The 23,807-nt window shown below is 40.6% G+C and overlaps 1 protein-coding gene across 4 annotated transcripts in view; it reads left to right on the forward strand.

Annotated features, from left to right (window-relative positions):
* Positions 1–23,807, forward strand: part of Spata9 (spermatogenesis associated 9) — a 33,071-nt gene that overhangs the window by 2,859 nt on the left and 6,405 nt on the right. For all 4 annotated transcript variants that reach the window (XR_002379541.2, XR_002379542.1, XM_021180746.1 and 1 more), the window contains exons 3-4: positions 6,174–6,401; positions 23,102–23,197. Coding sequence is in view for 2 of the 4 variants with exons in the window: in XM_021180746.1 (XP_021036405.1) it covers positions 6,174–6,401; positions 23,102–23,197 (324 nt within the window). In the remaining 2 variants the exon portion in view is untranslated. The remainder of the gene's footprint in view (positions 1–6,173; positions 6,402–23,101; positions 23,198–23,807) is intronic.

A 23,807-nucleotide genomic window follows, 5' to 3' on the forward strand; every position in this document is an offset into this window, starting at 1 on the left:
TGAGTTTCATGTGTTTAGCAAATTGTATCTTATATCTTGGGTATCCTAAGTTTCTGGGCTAATATCCACTTATCAGTGAGTACATATTGTGTGAGTTCCGTCTAGTTACCTCCCCTCTTTGCATTCCCCTGGATTTGGTATAAAGTATTTTGACACACTGGAAACTTTTCTTGGCCATACTCTGAAGTTGTAAGAGAAGAGATGGACAGGTGTCCACTGTAGACCTAGGATGTAAATGCTTTAATGTGGATAGTAGTTGCAATAATTATTGAAAAAGCCTCAAGGGGAGTCCTCTGAGCTAGAGACATGCTAAAAGTGCCCTGCTACTTTCCCAAAATGTGCTTCCTCTCTTGCTAAAACTAGAGGCACTGAGACTTTGTTCAACCAAAAAATTTGCATTTTTTTATTAGTTTCTTAATTCACTTTAGATCCTGATCACAGCCCCCAATCCTTCCAATGCCCTGCTCAGATATCCCTCCTCCAATAGCCCTTTTCCTCTAAGATGAGGATCTCTCCCCTGGGTATCAGCCTACCCTGGCACATTACGTCACCACAGGACTAGGAGCATACTCTCATACAGAGGCCAGACAAGATAGCCCAGATAGGGGAACAGGATTCCATTTCTTTATATCCCCTTTCATCTTTGTCTTCTGATGGCATTATTGTCACAGTGATTTCCATTCAGATATATAGCTGCCAACTCCCTAAAGGCAGCTCTATGTCCTGTTTCTAGCACCTAATTTATTGACTTATGAGACTAAGGCCATTTATGGGAGAACAAAATGACAGCTTTTGCCCATCTTGAAATCTATGGTTCTTTTTTCACCATTTTCTTTGCTAACTTAGTGACACAAACCCACTCATACGTGTGATATGTACAAAGCACAGGCTGTGTGTAGAACAAAAAGAGACCTCCCCTGAGCCTTTAGGTGTGCTTTCCTTTTGAAAGCACATACTTCAGTAGTAACCCTTCCTGATCTCCTAGCTCAGCTTTTGTCTGGATTTGACAAGAACAAGTTCAACTTTCACAAAACAGTCTTGACTAAGTTTAACAGATGATGAAAAGGGAAAGGGAGGGAAGACGGTCAAGCCAGAGCATGAAAGGTGCCATCTCCACAGGGCATGTGCCCACTTTGCTTTCCCACAGAGCTCAATAGCAATTGCGCCAAAGTAAGATGTGATTCTGACTGTGATGGTTTGTACTTGCTCAGCCCAGAGAGTGGTACTATTAGATGGTGTGGCCCTGTTTGTGTAAGTGTGGCCTTTTTGGAGTACGTGTGGCATTGTGGGTGTGGGCTTTAAGAAACTCCCCTAGCTCTCTGGAAGCCAGTATTGTGCTAGCAGCCTTCAGACGAAGATGTTGAACTCAGCTCCTCCTCACCATGCCTGCTTGGATGCTGCCACGCTCCCATCTTGATGATAATGGACTGAACGTGTAAGACGGCCCCAATTAAATGTTGTCATTTATAAGACTTGCTTTGGTAATGGTGTCTGTTTAGAGCAGTAAAATCCTAACTAAAACAGAAGTTGGTACCATGGTATTGCTTTGATAGCCCTGACAATGCTTTTGTTTGGAAGAATGTGGATTTGGGGACTTTGGATTTGGAAAGCAGTGGAGTGCTTTAAATTGGGCTTAATGGCTATCCTATTAGGAATATGGAAGACATTGTTACTGAAAGTGATTTCAATATGTGGCCTAGAGACTGTCTTTGTGGTAATTTGGTGAAGACTGTATGTAGCTCCTTTATGCCCTGTATGAAGAATCTGCCTGAGGCTAAGGTGAAGAGACTCAGATCAATTGCATTGACAGAAGAAGTCTCAGAAAAACCCATCATAGACTTTGTTCTCTGGTTAAGTCTAATGAAGATCATTTTAAAGAAGCATGGCAAGCTGAGAAAGAAAAAAAATATAAAATATATGGTTCGAGTATTAAAGGGGTACCAGGAAGTGAAATGGAGCCTAATCTTGTGTTCTAGGAGATAGCAGATTAAGGGAATGGGATTTTGGAGCAAGATCCTACCCAGCTAAATTTAGATCCAGGCATGGTGGTACACACCTTTAATTTTAGGAGATAAAGCCAAGCAGATCTCTGAGTTACAGGCCAGCCTAGGACAGAGCAAGTTCAAGGTGAAGAAAATCTTAAATCCAGGTGTGGTGGTACATACCTTTAATCCCATGAGACAGACATGAAGACCTCTGAGTTCAAGGTCAATCTACAGATCAAGTTCCAGGACTGCCAAATTTAGGCAGTGAGGGACTTGGAAAACAGAAAGCTGGAAAGATAATAAAGGAGATCATGTTCTAGGACAGGAAGCAGAAGAACTGGGTAGCTTTGAAAATGTGGCTCTGGCTTTAGAGTGAAAAATAAAAGGGAACACTGGGACAATACTTGTTAGCTGGAGCTAAGAAATTAGTGGTGATTAAGAAGAGACCAGCATCACTGAGGTGAAATCTTCTGGGAAGTGTTTTCTGAGAGCACAAAGAAGCTGTGTTCCAGAGATAGCCAAGGTTGTAACTCGTGCTGCAGCTGTACTTGGTAATGTGTAAGAGTCACCCAGTTGGTACTGGTTTTGAAGGCATTGAAGGGGTCATGAAGATCAGCTTAGACTTGGCACTGTGAGAGGCCATGGAAGGCCACTGGTAAAGGTACAGCCTCAGTTGTAGTTTACAGCCAGAATGGAAGGGGTCATGCAAAGGATTTGAGGCTTGGCACCATAAAGAGAGCCTATGAGAGGCTATTGGTGAAGCCTAGTTACAGCAGAAGTTTATTGGAGATGCCAGTACCATGAGCTGATCACCAAGAACAGCAGCAATAGTGGAGTGGACCAACCTGAGCTTAGAGTACTATAGAGGGCAGAGCTGGAGAAATGAGGTCAGCCCATTGGAGAAGCCCAGGAGAGCCTGTGTGGATCCCAGACTTTGGAACAAGAAGCTGTAACCTTGAAGCTGCCTTGGAGACATCAAGATGTTCAAGATGCCAAAGTCATAGGCTATCTACTGAGGAAGGCTGCTAACAGTGAGTGGAACCAGCCCAGGAAAAGAAGTTTGTGACAGTTAACAAAGATGAAAAAGGAGTTGGAGATCTGAAAACTGCTTTGACACCAGACATGGAGATGCAGAGTTTGGAGTTTATCCAGCTGGTTTCCTGTCTTGATTCGGGGATTACAGTTAAGTGATTGAATGAATCTCAGAAGATACTTTGAACTTTGGACTTTTAACAATGTTGATACTGATATAGACTATGGGGACTTTGGAAGTTGGACTAAATGTACTTTTCTTATTATGCTACGGTAGATATGGCCCCCATAGACTCATGTGTTTGAACAAGCCTATGGGGGCAAAGGCGTGGAATGTGATGGTTTGTATTTGCTCAGCCCAGGAGTGGCACTATTAGGTGTGGCCCTGTCAAGTAGGTGTGGCCTTTTTTGATTATGCGTGGCTTTGTACATGTGGGCTTTAAGAACCTCATCCTGGCTGTCTGGAAGCCATCAGATGAGGATGGAGAACTCTCAGCTCCTCCTGCACCATGATGCCTGGATGCTGCCATGCTCCTACCTTGATGATAATAGACTGAACCTCTGAACGTGTAAGCCAGCCCCAATTAAATGTTGTCATTTATAAGACAGCAGGCAGGAGAAAAACTGGCTCCCACATGGCTAGGAGGAGAGGTTCAAAGCCCACCACCAAAATGATAAACTTCCTCCAACAAGGCCACACCGATTCCAATAAGGCCATACATTCTGGGAGTGCCATTCCCTAGACCAAGCATATTCAACCCACAGCAGCTAAATATGCCATTATTGCAATGCAGGCTAGCATGAAATAATACTGTTTTCAACAAATGTCATGTTTTGATCAACGTTAATTGTGTGAGCCCTACATGAACTTTGACATGACCAAATTATCAATGATAATTAACCTTGCTTTTATATAAAGACAAAAAGCAAGAAAGAAAATGTAGAAGGGGAGTTAGACTGATTGATTTGTCTGGTAGAATAAATCAATTTGCTTAAAAGAAACAGATGGGGACAATCATTGGCTGCAAGCCATGGTCTAGTGAAGAAGTGGAGGTGTGATAATGCATGCTAGTACACAGGGGCAGGGAAAGAGGATCTGGTCAGGGCCATATAATGCGTATGAGACCAGATTTTCTTAGAAAGCAAGACTGTGTCTCAGAAGAATCAGAAGAAAATAAAAGATCCCATAGAGACACTTAAAACACTAGAAGAGGGATCTGTAGACGATAACCATTTCACAACTGCCAACATGGTAGAGTCTCTAAACACTCATCACTTGAAAAGGAGACCAAGTTTGTAAGGTGAAACTTCATGCCCCATGCCTGTTTGTCCTGTCAATGTGGCTGACTACTCTTAATAATAATCACAGTGAGAGAGACCATAGGTAAACTGTAATCACAAGTAAGACAAAGTTAGTGCCAAGTCCCTGCAGAGGAAAAGTAGAGAAGGGTGGGTACAGCACTGCACAAGGGAAATGAACCAGCAGACATCAGAGCGTCAACAAGACAGGCTGTGAGGCTTTCCTGGCTGGCCTTCCACCACAGCCAGGAAGAAAATGGTGTCATGTGACTGTGCCTTTGTGCTGGTTTGCTCACTCTGCTTTGTGGTTGCTTTCTCTACAAGGCTTGGGAGGTTAGCAGTTTGGTCAGCCCACGGACCAAGCCCACTAGTGTCTAAATGGCACTAGTTTCTTTAGCTGTTGCCTTGGAGACTAAGACCATCCGTCTATGGGACTTTTCAAAAAAGTTAACAAAACAAACCACATCAGACCACCAAAAACAGGGCAAAAATACATCCTCAGGAATGGGCCAGAAATTCTGAACAGTAAGAAAAATACTGAAATCACATGATGTATATTTCTTTTTAAAGTAAATATGCAACATGTTAGCTCTTAGGCAGACATGACACAACAATTCAATTTATCAGATATTTTGTTTGTGTATATTTAGGTTTATCAAAATATTGCAGACTTTGTAGCCAATGCTTAACTGGTATTTCCTAACTTATGGCCAGATGACACCAATTTGCTTGGATTAATGATACAACTGCTTGTCTGTTGCCTGGATGCAGCCTAACCACACTCTGTGCAGTTTCTTTGTAGTTAACTACTGGGTAGAACACAGAAGAAACAACATGTTATATGCTTTGATAATGCTACTACAGGTTTGTTAGAAATTACTAGAATTTCTGAAGTTTTGACATATAGGATTTTCTTAGACCCACAAAATAGATCTGTCTGTAAGGCATTTTCATTTCCTTTAAATCCTTTCTACATATTATATATGTTCTAGTTTATAACTAAAACACTTTAAAGTAAACTTGTAAAAACATTTGTAGCATTTACAATAAGTACTATTGCTTGAATATTTAGGATATTGAGTAATCCTTGGATAAGAATTATTGTTTACAGTGGAGCCCGGAAGCGTAGGACTATAGTCCCAGGTAAACAGGAGGCTAAGGCAGGAGGATTGCAAAGTCCAAGGTCTGAATGGGTCACAGCATGAGTTCACATGCAACTTGCACAACTTATGAGATCTTGTGTCAAAGTAAGAGTAAACAGAGAGAGAGAGAGAGAGAGAGCTAAGACACAGCTCAGGGGTAAAATATCTGCTTATCGTGTACAAGACCCTAGGTTCAACCCCAAGTACTGGGAAGAAAGGAGGCAAAGAAGGTGTGAGAAATTTTTACAGCAGCTTCTAACATCAGTGTAAAAACACCATGCACACACCCCCACCACGCAGGCACAGTGGTAGCACATTCCTTTAATCCCAGCACCCAAGGCAGGCAGTGACGGGCATATCTCTATGAGTTTGAGGCCAACCTGGTCTACATAGGAAATTTAATGTCATCAAGGACGACATACTGAGACCCTGTTTCAAAAAACAAACAACAACAACATAAATCCAAAAAAGAAAATGAAAATGTTCCATCTTTTGGTTTATTCAATTCTTAATATTTTTATTGTAAGGAAAAATGAATGTGTTTATACATAGCTTTAATTATGGGTAATGATGTGTAGTTGTTGGACTGAGTGGATGTGAGGCTGTAGATGTACAATGTAATTGTATACTCAGTTTCTCTTACATGCAGATTCTAATAATGTGTCAAAGAATCATATATCATATTCTTTTCAAAGATTTTCTTTTTTTTTTTCAGAAAACAGATCCAGTGCAGAAAACATCCAAGGTCAGAATGGCCCTCGCCTTAGCCAAGATCAACCGTGGGACGCTCATTCAAGGGTTAAACCACATATCCAGCTCCTCCAAGTCAGTGGCCAAGCTTCTGCAGCCGCGGCTGGCATACAGACTCCTAGAACTGAGGAGCATCTCTCACCGGCTGCTGAGAGAAGTGAATGTGGCAAGTCAACCCCTGCACAGCGTACAGGTAAGCCCGGGCTACATCTGCACGCGCAGAGGAACCGTGCCAAGGACTCATAACTGACCCGAGTGTTGGAAATAAGTGACCATAGGAGGCTCAGTCCTAAATATCTATATCACCCATTTCAAGGCTCAGGAAACATCATGGGGTCAGGACAGAAGACCGGAAGAAATGCAGTGAAACCCCATCTTCTGGACAAGACACGCACTCACAGCAGCAGTGCTGCTTCTACAGGGCTAAGCCCACGGATACTCCCTCACCCACTGGGAAGGGCTCATAAGGCTATAGACAATGAATAGCTCCTAGAGAAGGGCGAGGGCTTTTTCATGAGTAGGAAACACACAGGTAAATTGCCCCAAACCTATGCTCATTCGAGTACCCCAGTTGAAGGTAATGGGCCACTCTTCCCCATGAAAGGTATGAATGTGGGAGGGGATTTGTTGGGAGAAAGGTGTCAATGATCAAGGGGAAGGGATAAGACAGAAAAATAGGGGATTATGATCAAAGTGCATGATTTTGGACAGAATTGTGAAAGAATAAATAGCATATTAAAACTTTAATTTAAAAATAAAACTGTGCTGGATTGGGGTTCCTTCATTTGAAAAGGATAAAGTGGGATAAGTGAACAGAATATAGGACAGTTTCTTGTTGGAATCCGAAGGGGAAAATGATGTGGACTTTTTATACCTTATAATTTACTTGAGTCATATAAACCTGTCCCTTTCAAACAGTTCAAAGTAAGTATAAGCACTGACTACTGGTGTCAAACCTAAGAGATTCTATAGTGAATTTTGTTTTTTACATTTTTCTTGGTTTTTTTATTAGATATTTTCTTCGTTGACATTTCAAATGTTATTCTGTTTCCTGTTCCCTCCAAAAGCGCCCTGTCCCATCCCCCTCCCCCTGCTCACTAACCCACCCACTCCTGCTTCCTGGCCATGGCATTTCCTCACACTGGGGCATAGAGCCTGCACAAGACCAGGGGTCTCTCCTCCCGTTGATGACTGACAAGGCCATCCTCTGCTACATATGCAGCTGGAGTCATGGGTTCCTCCATGTGTACTCTTTGGTTGGTGGTGCCAACTGGGGGCACTGGGTGTACCGGTTGGTTCATATTGTATTCCTCCTATGGGGCTGCAAATCCCTTCAACTCCTTGGGTCCTTTTTCTGACTCCTCCATTGGGGACCCTGTGCTCTGTCCAATGGATGACTGTGAGCATCCACCTCTGTATTTGTCAGGCACTGGCATAGCCTCTCAGGAGACAGCTATATCAGGCTCCTGTCAGCAAGCACTTGTTGGCATCCACAATAGTGTCTGGGTTTGGTGGTTGTATATGGGATGGATCCCCAGGTGGGGCAGTCTCTAGATGGTCATTCCTTCAGTCTCTGCTCCATACTTTGTCTCTGTAACTCTTACCATGAGATATTTGTTCCCCCTTCTGAGAAGGACTGAAGTATCCACACTTTGGTCTTCCTTCTTCTTGAGTTTCATGTGCTTTGTGAATTGTATCTTGGGTATTCTTAGCTTCTGGGCTAATATCCAATATCAGTGAGTGCATACCATGTGTGTTCTTTTGTGATTGGGTTACCTCACTCAGGATGATATCCTCCAGATCCATCAACTTGTCCAAGAATTTCATAAATTCATTGTTTTTAATAGCTGGGCCGTACCCCATTGTTTAAAATGTACCACATTTTCTGTATCCATTTCTCTGTTGAGGGACATCTGGGTTCTTTCCAGCTTCTGGATATTATAAATAAGGCTGCTATGAACATAGTGGGGTATATGTTCTTATTACATGTTGGAGCATCTTCTGGGTATATGCCCAAGAGTGGTATAGCTATTTCGAATTTTCTGGAACCGCCAAACTGATTTCTAGAGTGGTTGTACCAGCTTTCAGTCCCACCAGCAGTGAAGGTATGTTTTCTTTCTCCACATCCTTGCCAGCATCTGCTGTCACCTGAATTTTTGATCTTAGCCATTCTGACTGGTGTGAGGTAAAATCTCAGGGTTGTTTTGATTTGCATTTCCCTGATGACTAAGGATGTTGAACATTTCTTTAGGTGCTTCTCAGCCATTCAGTATTCCTCAACTGAGAATTCTGGATACCCTTGCATTTGAAGCATAGATGTTCAGAATTGAGAGTCCTTCTTGGTAGATTTTTCCGTTGATGAGTATGAAGTGTCCTTCCTTATCTTTTTTGATGACTTTTGGTTAAAGTCGATTTTATCCAATATTAGAATGGCTACTTCAGCTCCTTTCTTGGGACCATTTGCTTGGAAAATTGTTTTCCAGACCTTTACTCTGAGGTAGTGTCTGTCTTTGACACTGAGGTGCATTTCCTGTATGCAGCAAAATGCTAGGTCATGTTTACGTATCCAGTATGTTAGTCTATGCCTTTTTATTGGGGAATTGAGTCCATTGATGTTAAGAGATATTAAGGAATAGTGATTGTTGCTCCCTGTTATTATTGATGTTATTTTTATGTTTGTGTGATTATCCTCTATTGGGTTTGTTGAAAGATTTCTTGCTTTTCCTAGGATGTAGTTTCCCTCCTTGTGTTGGTGCTTTCCATCTATTATACTTTGTAGGACTGGATTTGTAGAAAGATATTGTGTAAATTTGGTTTTGTCATGGAATATGTTGGTTTCTCCATCTATTCTAAGTGAGAGTTTTGCTGGGTATAGTAGCCTGGGGTGGTATCTCTGTTCTCTTAGGGTTTCTGTTTCCTTTTTTTTTGTTGTTCTAATGCTAGCCCAAAAGTCCCCCATACCCTCCCCCCACTCCCCTACCCACCCATTCCCACTTTTTGGCCCTGGCATTCCCCTGTACTGGGGCATATAAAGTTTGCGTGTCCAATGGGCCTCTCTTTCCAGTGATGGCCGACTAGGCCATCTTTTGATACTATGCAGCTAGAGTCAAGAGCTCTGGGGTACTGGCTAGTTCATAATGTTGTTGCACCTGCAGGGTTGCAGTTCTCTTTAGCTCCTTGGATACTTTCTCTAGCTCCTCCATTGGGGGCCCTGTGATCCATCGAATAGCTGACTGTGAGCTTCCACTTATGTGTTTGCTAGGCCCCGGCCTAGTCTCACAAGAGACAGCTATATCAGGGTCGTTTCAGCAAACGCTTGCTAGTGTATGCAATGGTGTCATCGTTTGGAGGCTAATTATGGGATTGATCCCTGGGTATGGCAATCTTTAGATGGTCCATCCTTTTGTCTCAGCTCCAAACTTTGTCTCTGTAGGGTTTCTGTTTCCTGATGGCCCTTTAAGTGTCACTCTTGGGCCAGAAATGTGAAGAGAAGTGGTGGACTTACCTGTGCTTGCAGGTGTGTAGGCACCCGTAGGAGACCATCCCTCTCCTGGTGGTATTTGTATATGTAGATCTGTGGCACAGGATCAGCTTTAGGTGCTGATGGAGACCAGAAGATTCCCGTTTTAGGCTGGCCCTCAGTTCCTTTATCCTGAGGGCTCTGTTTGGGTTCCTCTGAGCAGCAGTGGTGGTCCAACCTGCACTCACAGTCCTGTCCACCTTCTGGGAGTCTTGCTCCCTCCTGGTGCTATTTGGGTATAGAGCCCTGTGGCAGAGGATCTGCTACAAGCAGAGATGGAAACTGGAAGCTGTAGTGAATTTTCAATTTGGTTGTATTTTGCACCTTACTCACAGAATATTGTTACGTTTTCAAAATAGCCTTTGGTATGGCAGTTGAGTATATTCAGCTATAAACTTTCTCAGGTGTACCCACTATAATTTATGTTTATTTCTAATTATATTTTTCCTTCATGGCTTCATGTAGCTTCTGTGATTTTTTTGTTAAAATGTTTTCAGGCCTGAATATTTTAAAAATTTTATGACACAGTACTTTGGATACTTCAATCTGGATGTTATTCAAAGCATCTGGACTTGTTCTGTAGGAAGACTCAGTGTCTTAAAGAGCCAGCATCTCAACCCTGGTTGTATCAGTTTGAACACTTTGGCTGAAAGGAGAGAAAATCATGCTCAAAATGGGTTAAACAAAAAGAGAAAGTGTTAGTGTACTGGCTATTTTTGTGTCAACTTGACACAGCTGGAGTTATCACAGAGAAAGGAGCTTCAGTTGAGGAAATGCCTCCATGAGATCCAACTGTAAGGCATTTTCTCAATTAGTGATCAAGGGGGAAAGGCCCCTTGTGGNTGNGACCATCNCTGGGCTGNTAGTCTTGGGTTNTATAAGAGAGTAGGCTGAGCAAGCCAGNGGAGGNAAGCCAGTAAAGAACATCCCTCCATGGCCTTCTGCATCAGCTCCTGCTTTCTGACCTGCTCGAGTTCCAGTCCTGACTTCCTTTGGTGATGAACAGCAATATGGAAGTGTAAGCTGAATAAACCCTTTCCTCCCCGACTTGCTTCTTGGTCATGATGTTTGTGCAGGAATAGAAATCCTGACTAAGACAGTTAGCTTATACAAACCACCCAGACATAGCTGCATAGATACTAAAGCAATGCCTACCTCTCTTCCTTTGCATATCTTCATTCTTTCCTCTACATTCATTGCACTCCTAGATTATCCAACATGACCTGTAACTGCTTTGGGAAGGGGGTCTTCATCCTTCTAGGCTCAAGTAATTATGCCAGAAAATCAAATCCTGGAGCCAGTGTTCCTCAGGTTCACTGGTAGAGGCTGGCATACATCTCAGTGCTTGCCTTTAAACCAGGGAAGTGGACTACATCAGATGGCCTAAGACAGGTTCCCTGCTTTCTCTTCAGAGCTGGAGTCAGAGGCCTATGGAGACCATATGGCCTGAAAGTATAGTGAGAAGAGCAGGTCCTCAGACAGAATGGATGCCAGAATCAACAAACGTTTCATTACGTTGGAGTCTATCTTTAATTAATTAAAGATTTACTTTTGAAAAAAATCAAATACTTCAATTATTCATCACCCAAGAACAGAATTTATAAAAGATTTCTTTGCAATACTTGATATGTAAGAATATTTTAGAAAATATTTACATTTGCTAAACAATGAATTTTTTTTAACTCCAAGCCTTGTTCCTTATCGTTATAACATTGAAAGAATATTTGAATATTAGTTCCTTCTGAAATGTCCTTTGAAAGCTAATGCTTTGCCTTGCCATTCTTTCTCTGACTTTTGTCAAATCCATAGGCTTAAAAATTATTTTTATGTTATCTAAGGATGTTTTGCCTGTATGTAATGTCTGTGTGTCACATGAATGCCCAGCGCCCATGAAGGCCAGAAGAGGGCATCAGATACTCTGGAACTGGAGTTATACAGACAACTGTAAGTCTCCATATAGGTTCTGGGAATAGAACCCAGGTCCTTTGGAAGAGCAACAAGTGCATTTAACAGCTAAGCACTCCAGTCCCCAAAGCATAGTTTTTATAGAGTTGTAAAATGTCTTTTGAGATATTTCTCAAGTATTTCTTACAAATTAGGTTGCCATTTCTTTTGTCATTTTTCTACAGAATCAAAGCTGCAATGGATCTGAAATATTACATTACTTTTAAGCCATCACATTTTCCTTTTGTAGACACACACACACACACACACACACACACATACACAGCCTTATTTTTAAGATCTCCTAAGCAATTCAATGGCTGGACCACTTCCAAACCTCCCCATGGTCAACACACTCTCTCCTCTGATATTCCTGAATTATTTCAAACTAAAATCTGTATTTCATCTCTGCTACTGTCTCTCTTTCTGCCCAGCCATTGGCCACTGGAAACTTTATTTCACCAATCAAAGCCAACCAGGGGCAGGGACCCTGAGCATCTTACAGGCAGACAAGCAGGTTCCCATGTGATTTTGGGAACCAAATTAACATAAATAGCATTAGGGCCAATCCAGGACAGATTGTATTCTGAGCAATGTCTAGCTAATCAAATGTTCCTACTTTTGATTCTTTCTACGAGCTGATACAATAAGGGTTCTTTGTTAATTGTACATATTTAATATTGTATCAGGAGAGAAGAACTTTGAAATGAATAAACAGAGGCTTTTTCAGAGACACTGAAATGCCTACTCAGCTTCTCCTCTAAGGGGGTGGTGTATCCATTACTCTGGAATGTGTCTGCACAGCAAAAGGGAGAGGAGGGCATTATCTTGGGTGTCCTCTGACATATCTAGGGGGGTTCATCTATAGATCTCTCCACAGAAATGCATTTGCTGTAGCTTTTAAAGCTACTTGATATTCAAACATATCCCTTGCTCAGAAGACAGTTTGTATAGGAAGATAAGAGATCTGTAGAAAATAATCTCTCTGTAGTCATAGAAATTTAGTGGCAGAAAATACTGTCTTTGCATTCAAGCTAAACTGTGTGTTCTTTTTTACCCACTAAAACCTAAAAACCACAATGTATTTGACTGACAAGAGGAGTCTGAGATACATGTATAGCTTGTCTATATTAGCTCACTCTAGAAGCTTGTTTTGAGGCTGAGTGAATGAACCAGAAATAATGTGGGGTCGTTGTCTTCTTTGACACCAATTTATAACATATAACATTTTTCCTTTTGGGGGCCATCTAATGATGTAGCGTTATACAAATTTTACCAGTGAAATACTTAAAAACACAAAAATGGTTTATCAGAAGTCCCACGTAACTATAACCAAGACCTAATGCATGATCATTGTCCCTCAGAATGGCCCATTATAAAAAGAAACATATCCTAGCCCTTTTTCCTTCTCACAGAGCTGATTACCATAAAGGTGAAATGAAAATGTAATTTTATTTTTTAGAACATTTGGATATATTTATTTATATAGTATTATTGTGTATGCTTAACATTCACATAGATTACATTATGCTGTTACTTATCTTGAAAATTCTTGGTTTTGTCTAACATTATTAATAAATGTAGCTAGAGTTTATTTTAGCTTCTCTTTGGTCTTCCAAGACAAGGAGAGATAATCTAGAGTTTGTTACTGGGAGTATGAACAATTTAATTTCCAATTCCTTTCTTTTACAAACAGTACATTGGTGAACATGCTTATAGATGTCTTCCCTGTCCATACGTGTGAGACTTTGTCTGTGTATATCTCCAAGAGGAATTTTCAACTCTAACTAACTCAAACTGTACTGGCGTGAGCTTTCTTGAGAAAATTCTGAGTTTTCCATCTGATAATAACTAATTCAATTCTTGAAAAGCCTCAGCAACAACTTGTTCAAATATTATGTCTTTGTCAGTTTCTATAAACTCTTTTCCTGACATGCCTATTAAATATATTTTAATTTTATTGTATTTTTTCCTTAAGAGTAGCATTGAGAATAGAAACCAAGACCACACGCATGTCAGCAAGCGCCTCCTCACTGAGCTCTCTCGATTTACTCTACACAGCATTATTTTTGTGCACCCCCACAGAATAAAGTCTTTCCATACAGGGTCTCAGTATGCAGCTCTGGCTGGCCTGGGGCTTGCTCTGTAGACCAGGATGCCCTCAGTCTCACAGAGATCCGCCTGCCTCAGCCTCCCAAATTCTGGATTTAAAGGTGTGCACCATGGTGCTTGGCTTTTTCTTTTATTTAGATCAACTTGAGTAAATAGCTATGTCCAAAATGTCCTTCTACCTAGTCAGTGTATCTTAAACTTAAAACATATTATTTTCTATTGTGTGAGTATGTATGTATGTATGTATGTCCTTCTACCTAGTCAGTGTATCTTAAACTTAAAACATATTATTTTCTATTGTGTGTGTATGTATATATGTATGTATGTATGCATGTAAAGGTAGTTTATGTATAGAGGCCAAAGGTTGACATCAAGAATCTTCCTCAATTTTTCTCCACTGAATTGTTTGAGGCAGAGTCTGTCACTAAGCCTGCAGAGAGGCCAGTATCCTCCTCTCTCAGTTTCCAGCACTGGGATTACAAGTGTGTTACCACCAAGCCTTACATTTTTAAACCCAAGTCTTCATGCTTGTATGGCAAACATGTTATTGAATGTACTGTCTCCTTTTTGCCCCACATTAAGGACTTTGAAAAGAATTGTGGGTTCTTTCTCTGAGGATTCTGTTTTTGGTTTTGGTTTTCATCCCCTTTCAAGTCTTAGAGAGCTTTCTACCTTTAAAATTTTCCAAGAATCCTGAACATATTTGGTGTGTGTGTGTGTGTGTGTGTGTGTGTGTTATCTTTCAAATAATTATTCTTTGAAATATTAGGAGTGACTTTCTTTATGTTTTATGATTATATAACTGGAATTTTCCCAGCTGAGTTCATATTAGTAAAACCTTCTGCACTTGGTGGCAGAGTTCTCCTGGAGGAATTTTGCTAGTGCCCTAGGGACATTTGGACAACCTGGGACTAGACTTAAAGCATTTCCAGTCCAGGATTTTCTGCACCATCCTGAGAATCTCAGACAGCACTCTAAGGTATTATCCCAAAGAGAAAATGCCAGTACCAGGCAGGAGCAGCTTCCCCACTCCTGTTGTGCTGTTTACAGTTTGAGTCTCAATCTCCCTGAAACTGCAGCTCAGCAAATTCTTCCATCCACCATGTGGCACATCCATGCCTCAAATGCTGCTGGGTATTAAAATTCATCTGGTGGTCCAGTAAGGACCCAGAGTGCCCAAGATACAAGCTCACAAGCTACTCTGGCTATTTCTTCTTTGTTCTTGGCACAGGAATTTATCTTTCTTTTTTATAGACTTGGCCTTACATGAAGTTTTGGGGTTTTACATTTTTTAAATTTTATTTTATTTTTAATTTGTTTTTTACATTCCATATTCCATTCTCTGTCCCCTACCCCGATCTACTCTCCGACTGCTCCACCTCCTCCCCACCCCAGACTGTCTCCACGAGAATGCCCCCACTCCCACCCCACCTGACCTCTAAACTCCCTGGGGGCTCCAGGCTCTTGAGGATTAGGTGTATCATCTCTGAATGAACACAGACCCAGAAGTCTTCTACTGTATATGTGTTGGGGGCCTCATATCAGTTGGTGTATGCTGTTTGTTTGGTGGTCCAGTGTTTGAGAGATCTCGGGGGTCCAGATTAATTGAGACTGCTGGTCCTCCTGCAGGATTGCCTTTCTCCTCAGCTTCTTTCAGCCTTTCCTAGTTCACCAACAGGGGTCAGCTGCTTCTGTCCATTGGTTGGATGCAAATATCTGCATCTGACTCTTTCAGCTGCTTGTTGGGTCATTTAGAGAGCAGTCATGATAGATCCCTTTTTGTGAGCTCTCCATAGCCTCAGTAATAATGTCAGGCCTTGGGACCTGGACCTGTGAGCTGGATCCCACTTTGGGTCTGTCCCTGGACCTTCTTTTCCTCAGGCTCCTCTCCATTTTTATCCCTGTAATTCATGCATGTCCTTTTGGGTCTGAGTTACCTCACTCAGGATGATATTTTCTAGTTCCATTCATTTGCCTGCAAAAATAGGGATGTCCTCATTCTTAATAGCTGAGTAACATTCCATTGTGTAAATGAACCACATTTTCTGTATCCATTCTTCTGTCGTGGGACATCTAGGTTGTTTCCAGCTTCTGGTTATCACAAATAAGACCACTATGAACATAGTGGAACACATGCCCCTGTGGCATGGTGGGGCATCTTTTGAGTATATTGCCAAGAGTTGTATACCTGGGTCTTAAGGTAGATCTATTTCCAATTTTCTGAGGAACCTCCAGGTTGATTTTTCAGGGTGGTTGTACCAGTTTGCAATCCCACCAGCAATGGAGGAGTGTTCCCTTTTCTCCATATTCTCTCCAACATGTCCTGTCACCTGAGGTTTTGATCTTAGCCATTCTGATTGATGTAAGGTGAAATCGCAGGTTCATTTTGATTTGCATTTCTCTGATCACTAAGGACTTTGAACATTTCTTTAGGTGCTTACAGAGACAGACATGTTGATCAATGGAATAGAATTGAAGACCCAGAAATAAAACCACACACTTACAGTCACTTGATCTTTGACAAAGACACCAAAAATATACAATGGAAAAAAGAAAGCATCTTCAATAAATGGTGTTTCTCTAACTTGTTGTCTGTATGTAGAAGAATGAAAATAGACCCATATTTGTCACCTTGTACAAAGTTCAAGTCCAAGTGGATCAAGGACCTCAACATAAAACCAGATACACTGAATCTAATAGAAGAGAAAGTGCCTTGAACTCAGTGGCACAGAGGGAAATTTCCTAAACAGAACTCTAATGGCTCATGCTGTAAGATCAAGAATTGATAAACGGGACCTCATGAAACTGGAAAGCTACTGTAAGGCAAAGGACATAGTCAAAAAGACAAATCAGCAACCTACAGATTGTGAAAAAAATCTTCCCTAACCCCACATCTGATAGAGGGCTAATAGAAGTTAATAACCAAAAAAAAACCAAACAACCCAATCAAAAAAATGGGATATAGAACTAAACTGAGAATTCACAACTGAGGAATCTCAAATGGCTGAGAAGCACCTAAAGAAATGGGGTTTTAATTTTAAATGGAATTTCTCAGTGGTTTTGTGTGAATGTTTCCACACTACCTCAGCCTGACATGTTACTGGACCCATCTTTCTCTCAGCCCTATTTACCATGTTCTTTTACAATTTAATATAAAATTCCTACATTTCTTTTGGGAAGTAAGTCAAGTATAAGTTAACCTTTCAATTAATTAAGCAAATATTTATTGAAACCTGACATATGAAATGACTAGTTTAGGTACCAGGCATTCAGAGGTACTTCATCTTTGCCTCATGGGGATAATAGGGACATATGTAGATACTGTCAGTTGAATGTAGCAAGTGCCATGACCAAAGGGCATAAAGTAGACTGTGGAAAGATCCAGAAGAGGCATGCAATTTCAGAACTTGAAGATTAGTGAAGGCATATATAGAAGCATGAATGTGAACATTAGGCCAGAGAGTCAAAAGCACGATGAAGGGATGCATGAGATGTGAAGCATGGGAGGGATTGCTCTGTGGACAGAGTGTCTCCACGGTGCTAGTGTGCTGAGTGTGTCTCAACACACTGGATACCTCTTAGTCATAGCATGCAGAAGTTATGTTCATTCTTAACAACCAACAGTCAATTTTCCCAGCTGCTTCCAGGTGAAGCTTTATGGTGGGGAATTTCAAGGCAGTGATAGCTGGAATTAATGTTCAAAGGAATAAGTTGTGTGACCACCTGGAGGATACCACTTTACGTAAAAATGGCTGTGGGAAAAGTAGATGGCCTATTACTGGTTTGAAGCTATGTTTCATGGTCTAAAGATTGTCTTCAAGTGCCCTCCCTGTTGGGTCTCTGATCTGAGAGTGGTAAATGATAGAAAGAAGCATTTTTTTTAACCTGGAACAATTAAATTAGTTCTACCTAAATTCTTTTATTAATATGAAATACCAATGAAGCAGATTATTTCCCTGTAAAACATGGAAATAGAGAAGCATTTTCATTAGGGCATTGACAATAACTAGAGTGATGTTTGAGCCATTTGTTGCAGTACAGGGAGAGCTAAGATTAAACTTACAGTAACAGTTTCCTTAAGATGAGAGAGAGGATACTGGCCCAGAGCCCCTAAGACAGACTCTTGGGTCCTTTGAATGGATATGGAGCATGTGAGTATTTCTTAGCCTTTAAAATACATACATGAGCTGCCCAAAGACTCAATGCACACTCATTATTTAAAGAATTGCAATGGCCACTCATGAGTTGAGTACAGAAGTTAGGGTTTGGCCTCTCCATTGATATCTTGTTAGAAATTTCCTTTGCATCTGACTCTACAGAGAGATGGATGCTGGGTCATGTTTCTTCTCTAGTTCTTCCAGGTTCTGCAGAGCTAAGAATGCAGTGATAGGAGAGTAGCTAATGATGTTAAGCCTCAGAAATGGAAAACTCTGAGTGGAGAATTCTCTGGAGGTTTCCAACATCCCTAGCACCAGTACTTTAGAGTGGTGTGTCCACCCAGCCTGTAAGCTGCCTGGCTGAGCAAAGCCTGCAGCTGCTCTTGCTGCAGTGACCTAGATAATCAGCTTAGATGCTGGCTTGAGCCAAGACACGTCAGCTCCAGACATAGCTGTTGATTTTGGAAGGCCAGTCAATGTGGGTCCCAGAATTAAGAGCTCTTTTTGGGTTGAGATAAGATGACTGTTTGTATTGTCATCATGGAGGGGGGAGGCACAAGGTAAAATGGGGGAAAAACCTGAGTGAACCTGAAGATCTATACTTCCAAGATATTTTATTCAAGGCAACTGAACTCATGCCTTTTTGCAGGTTGCGGTGAGCTTTCTAAAAACAACCCTCCCCCCTCCCTCACCACCACCTTCCCTGCATCCTTCACATGCACGCCAGTTAAGAGTTTAAAGTATAAATACCAGGACTTCTGTGGGTTCTTCATGGGCCTACCCCAACACTAACCTAGGAGGTATGATTCAGACCCGAAGAAAGAGGACATTTTCCCCAAAAGAGAAATTCTCAAACATGTACTACTCCTAGTTGGTCAAAAAGTCAGGGCATCTGACCTCTGCTGGACCATTTGAATAAAAGCTTTCTCAGGAATAATGTTCGACAAGATGCTAACCAAAGCTTTCTGTACTGTGTACTGCTAGGAGTCTAATACTTAGAACTGTGGTGAGTTATGCAAAGGCATGGCCGTGTAGCTCTTGCTAACTTGTATGAAGCCCCATCTTCCTGGGCCTGCCTGTTCACAGCATCAGCATGTCTTATAGTTGTTTGTTCGTCACCCAGTGAGAGCTGTCCCTGACTCTTCTCCTATCCCTCAGCAAGGTGATTCTGAACAACATGAAAGAAGTCAGACCTGGTAATTCTTTACCTTGTCGGTTATGCATAATTAAATCTTTATTTTCTCAGCTGCTCAAACAAGGCTTTCTTGTAATTTATGTCACTATTAATGAAAATAAAATGAAGACAGGTGCTTCTTTATGGGACAGTCAAATATGTGAATGGAGTTTAAAGATGGAAAATGTTCCTTGTCTCAAAATTATGTACTGTGCATATTAATGTAAACAAGCTAAAAATATTGACATGACATAGATACTATACTTTTTAAAATATATAAATGATATTAGTAAAACAAATTTAAGATAAAATATTTCAGACAGACCAAGATGTAAATAAAGACTATTATTTTTTTTCCATCTCCTGTTTATTATTTTTTCTATATATTGTTCCTGCTAAGAGGCAGAAATGAAGCAAGGTGGTTTACCATGTAAAAAACATGCAGTGCATGTTTCTTCATCAGTGATCTATTGCTGTGAAGTGACATCATGATCAAGGATTTGGTCTTATAAAGGAAAGCACTTCATTGGGTACTTGCTTACAGTTTCAGGGGCTTAGGCTATTGTCATGTTGGGGAGCATGGCAGCTAGCAGGTGTGGTGCTAGAGAAGTAGCTGAGAGCTACATCCTGATCTTCAGACCAAGAGAGAGAAAGAGCCTGGTATGCACTCTTGATACCTCCAAGCTCATCCCAGGGACACACTTCCTCCAATAAGGCCACAGCTTCTATTCCTTCTCAAAGAGGACCACTCCCTGATGGCTAAGTATGCAAATATATGAGTCTATGGAGCCAACCTTATTCAAACCACCAAAGCATGTTAGCCACAAAACTGGAAAATGCTTTTTGCTGGTAGCCACATAAATTTTGGAGGAAATATATTTCTTATGGAAATGTTAAAGAATTTGAAAGCAATAAGATACTGAAACTAGTAATCCTTAGGCAATATACAACATTAATTACTCACAGGTGTAACAGGCATCATCAACACAATACATTTCGAAACTAATCATTTTAATTACCTTTTGATGAGAGAATGCATCTGGGGGAAGTGCGTTGTGGAACCAAGTATGATTTCTTACATAGATACCTCTTTAATTATTTGAGACTTTTTTACTGACTCCACATAGACCTTCCCCCATGCACGCAAATGAGTCTTTCCTCTACAAAAAGGTATCTTGGTGGAGTATATCTGCTTTTATTTTTCCTGCTCTTTACCTGCGTGCTTATGTCCTGTAGCCAAACAGTCAGGTTCAAAAGCATGCAGCCATTCTCATGTTTCTGGGAAAAAAGAAAATACAGCCTTTGATTCGTTTCCCAAAGACTCCTTAGTCATGGACTCTAACACATTTTCCACTTCGACTTGTGGAGAGAGTAGCCAAAATTGGAGAAAATTTATTTCCTATAAGGATGATTTATTACAGAAGTAGAAAGCATTAATTGTAAGCAGTAAGAATACACTGATTCCTCTATCTGGGTGTTTCCTTTCTTTCCTGAGAAAGGAAAGAAGAGAACAGTTCACGTTACACTCCCTTTCTTTTAGCCGAGAGGCCTCTTGGCCTATTATTTGTTCCGGCATTCCATAAATCCCTTACTAAGAGCCAAGGAAATACTACTGGCCGGTTTTGTTCAGAAGTGGTAGCAGTCAGCCAAAATGAAACATTCAGTATACTGAGTACACTTATAGTTTAGACATTTCACCAGCACAATAAATACCCTGTGCTTTTCCAACCTAACCGGGACAGTACCGAAGCAGCTAATCGTTCTGAACCTGGGTTCCTACCTCACAGATTTCATAGAGATTAAAACAATAAAAGCAACACTATTAAAAGAAAAGCTGGCATACAAGAAGTGTTCTATTAAAAAAATGATGCAAAGTTGTACTATTCAAACAAAAGCTATTCTAATTTGGTGTATTTCTGTCAATATTTTCCTCTAAAAAGCTAGTTGTATTTTCATACATAAAAGATGGATAGAATTCTTAAATTCTAAATCAAAACATACAGAGTTATATAATCAAAAAGTAGGCAAACCACTGAATGTATAACTCAATGGATTTTCATAAATTGAACACTATTTATGGTAGTCACGTCCTGAAAATCTCATCCCTCCTTCAGCACTGCTCTTGCCTGGAAGGAAGGAGTCCACTTGCTTGACTCCCCAGTAGAGATTAGTGTGGCTCGCTTTTCTTTAGTGTTTACCCCATTTGCTAGGCCTATAGCTTCAACCTCATTCTTTCTTATATGCCATGCCTGTCATGTCACTTACTTATTAAATATTATAATTAATAATATTAGTAATTATTAATTATACTGTGTACAGGCGTTCCACTGAATCCTGTAAGCATGTTCTTGTCTTCCTAGCAAACCCTTGACATAAACAATGCTAACTCCATCTCCCACTTTCCACTCGGATGAGCAGAGCCTTCCAGCAGCAGAGCCCACTGGTCTGATTAGAGGTTAGCCCTGGGATGTGATTTCTTGCTGGAGCCTAACTTTACTTTTAGCAGCTATGCTGTCTCCTTTCCCCTGGCTCTCGGTGGAATGGAAAAAACAAAATGCCACCTTTAGGAGGTGGTTTTAAGGATAAAACTGAGTGTTTATAAAGCATAAATGTGGCTTTCTTGATGTTTTATTTGAGCTAGGGTTGTTCTGTTCCTTCCTGGCTGGTCTGAGTAGCTATGACAATCAGCCTGTACTGCCACATCAGCTTACAAAGCAAGCAGCATGACACCTGTAACAGAATGAAGTGTTTATTCAGTAAAATGTTATATACTTCAGAAGCATGTTTGTAAAGGTTTCAGAATATATTATTGGTTAGATTTATTTGCTAACCTTTCCGCTATCAGTAATTATTTTGGCTTTTTTTTTTTTTAGGAGAGGGGAGAGGAAGTCAATAAACTTTGCAAAATGAGCTCTTCCTATACTGCTTAGGCTGACATCAAATTGCTATGCTGAAGAAATCCTCCTGCCTCAGCCCTCAAATAGCTGGAACACATGCTCCTATGTGTGGATAATTTTGCCTTTTTTTTTTTTTTTTTTTTTTTTTTGTGATGCTGGGAATAACTCAAAACTGGTGTATACCAGGCAAGCACTCTCCCATTGAGCTGAAGCTCCAATCTCAGCATTATTAGTCATTTTAAGGGCAATGCACACACTGATCTTAGCATGTGTGCACTCTCCACTGTGCATTTTTATGACTTTATCAGTTCAGCCCTGTCATTGGACAGTCACTGAAGCTGCTGTGTGGCTTGGCTTTTACTTCAGAGGAGCATGGCTAACTGCCACTTCGCTGCTAGAGGGAAGGAAATAATTATTTGAAGGCCCTCAGTTCATAGCCTGTTCAAAGCAACAGAAGTGGCCCATAGGAATGAGCCCCTTAAACTGAATATGTTATACCAACATGTTTAAGGTAACATCTGCTACCAGAAACCAGAGAGGCAAATTCATTATTAGCATAAACCCTTCAGGGCAGCAGGCTGGGTATGAGCAGAGACTTGCCTGCAGCTTAATGATCATCTAAGGTCAGGACTGCCTGCAGCAGACCCATGATTAACATTTCCAAGCGGGTCATTAATCTCCAGGAAATGCTTAGTATTTTGATTGCTGTTGGCTTAATTGAGGTTGTGAATAATTTAGTAAAGAATGATTACATGAGTATTAGAAAAAGACAACGAACGTTTCTAATATTTAGGGAGCACCTCCTAGCAAGCACACTTCACAGCTAAACAATGAAATAGTTCCGGTTTCAGAAATAGAGACTTCAGATTTGTGTAGATTTGCCACACATTTTTATTAGTAAAAGGACGCGTCTTGTTAAGAGGAGAAACAGGAACTAATATATCTTCATAGTGTGGGAAAGCACAAATAGCTAAAATACAGCCAACTTTCATCAGGTAAAAAATTTTAAATTCTCAGAATAATATTGTGAAATAGAACATTGAAACCTTGAAATTTACATTTTAATGAACTTTCTCTTTGTTTTTGCAGGTGAAAAGAGGTTCTTTGTTTGAAATCATTTCTTTTCCAGCAAAAACTGCTTTAACTAGCATAATGTATGCTTCTTATGCAGCACTAATTTATTTGGTAAGTTAACTGCTAGATTGTAGAAATAAATGCATTTCATGCCTTGTTGAAGACAGCACTTATCAGGATCTTTACTGTTTCTTTGTATGTAGGGTTGTTTATAAATTCTCTATGTCTAGCTACTTTGTCTATTCAGTTTTACTGTGAATCACTGGACCTTCATAAAAACGTCTTTATAACTGGTAATCTTCTAATAATCTTCTAATATATGGTCATGAGATATCCGATGTTTACTTTGACCTTTTGAAATTTCTCTTAACAAGTTTTATGATTTCATCATAGTTGTTATACATTTTTTATTTATTTATTTATTTTTTTGGTTTTTCAAGACAGGGTTTCTCTGTGTAGTCCTGGCTGTCCTGGCACTCACTTCGTAGACCAGGCTGGCCTCGAACTCAGAAATCCACCTGCCTCTGCCTCCCGAGTGCTGGGATTAAAGGCGTGCGCCACCACGCCCGGCTTATACATTTTTTAAACTTTTATCATATTACAACATATTCTGGTACTAATTTTTTCCTACAACCTATAAATTTGATGCAATCCAAATTAAAATCCAAACAGCTGGTTTCTCTCTCTCTCTCTCTCTCTCTCTCTCTCTCTCTCTCTCTCT

The sequence above is a fragment of the Mus caroli genome, chromosome 13 (genome assembly GCF_900094665.2).
Source record: "Mus caroli chromosome 13, CAROLI_EIJ_v1.1, whole genome shotgun sequence".
In the NCBI taxonomy this organism is placed as follows: Eukaryota; Metazoa; Chordata; class Mammalia; order Rodentia; family Muridae; genus Mus; species Mus caroli.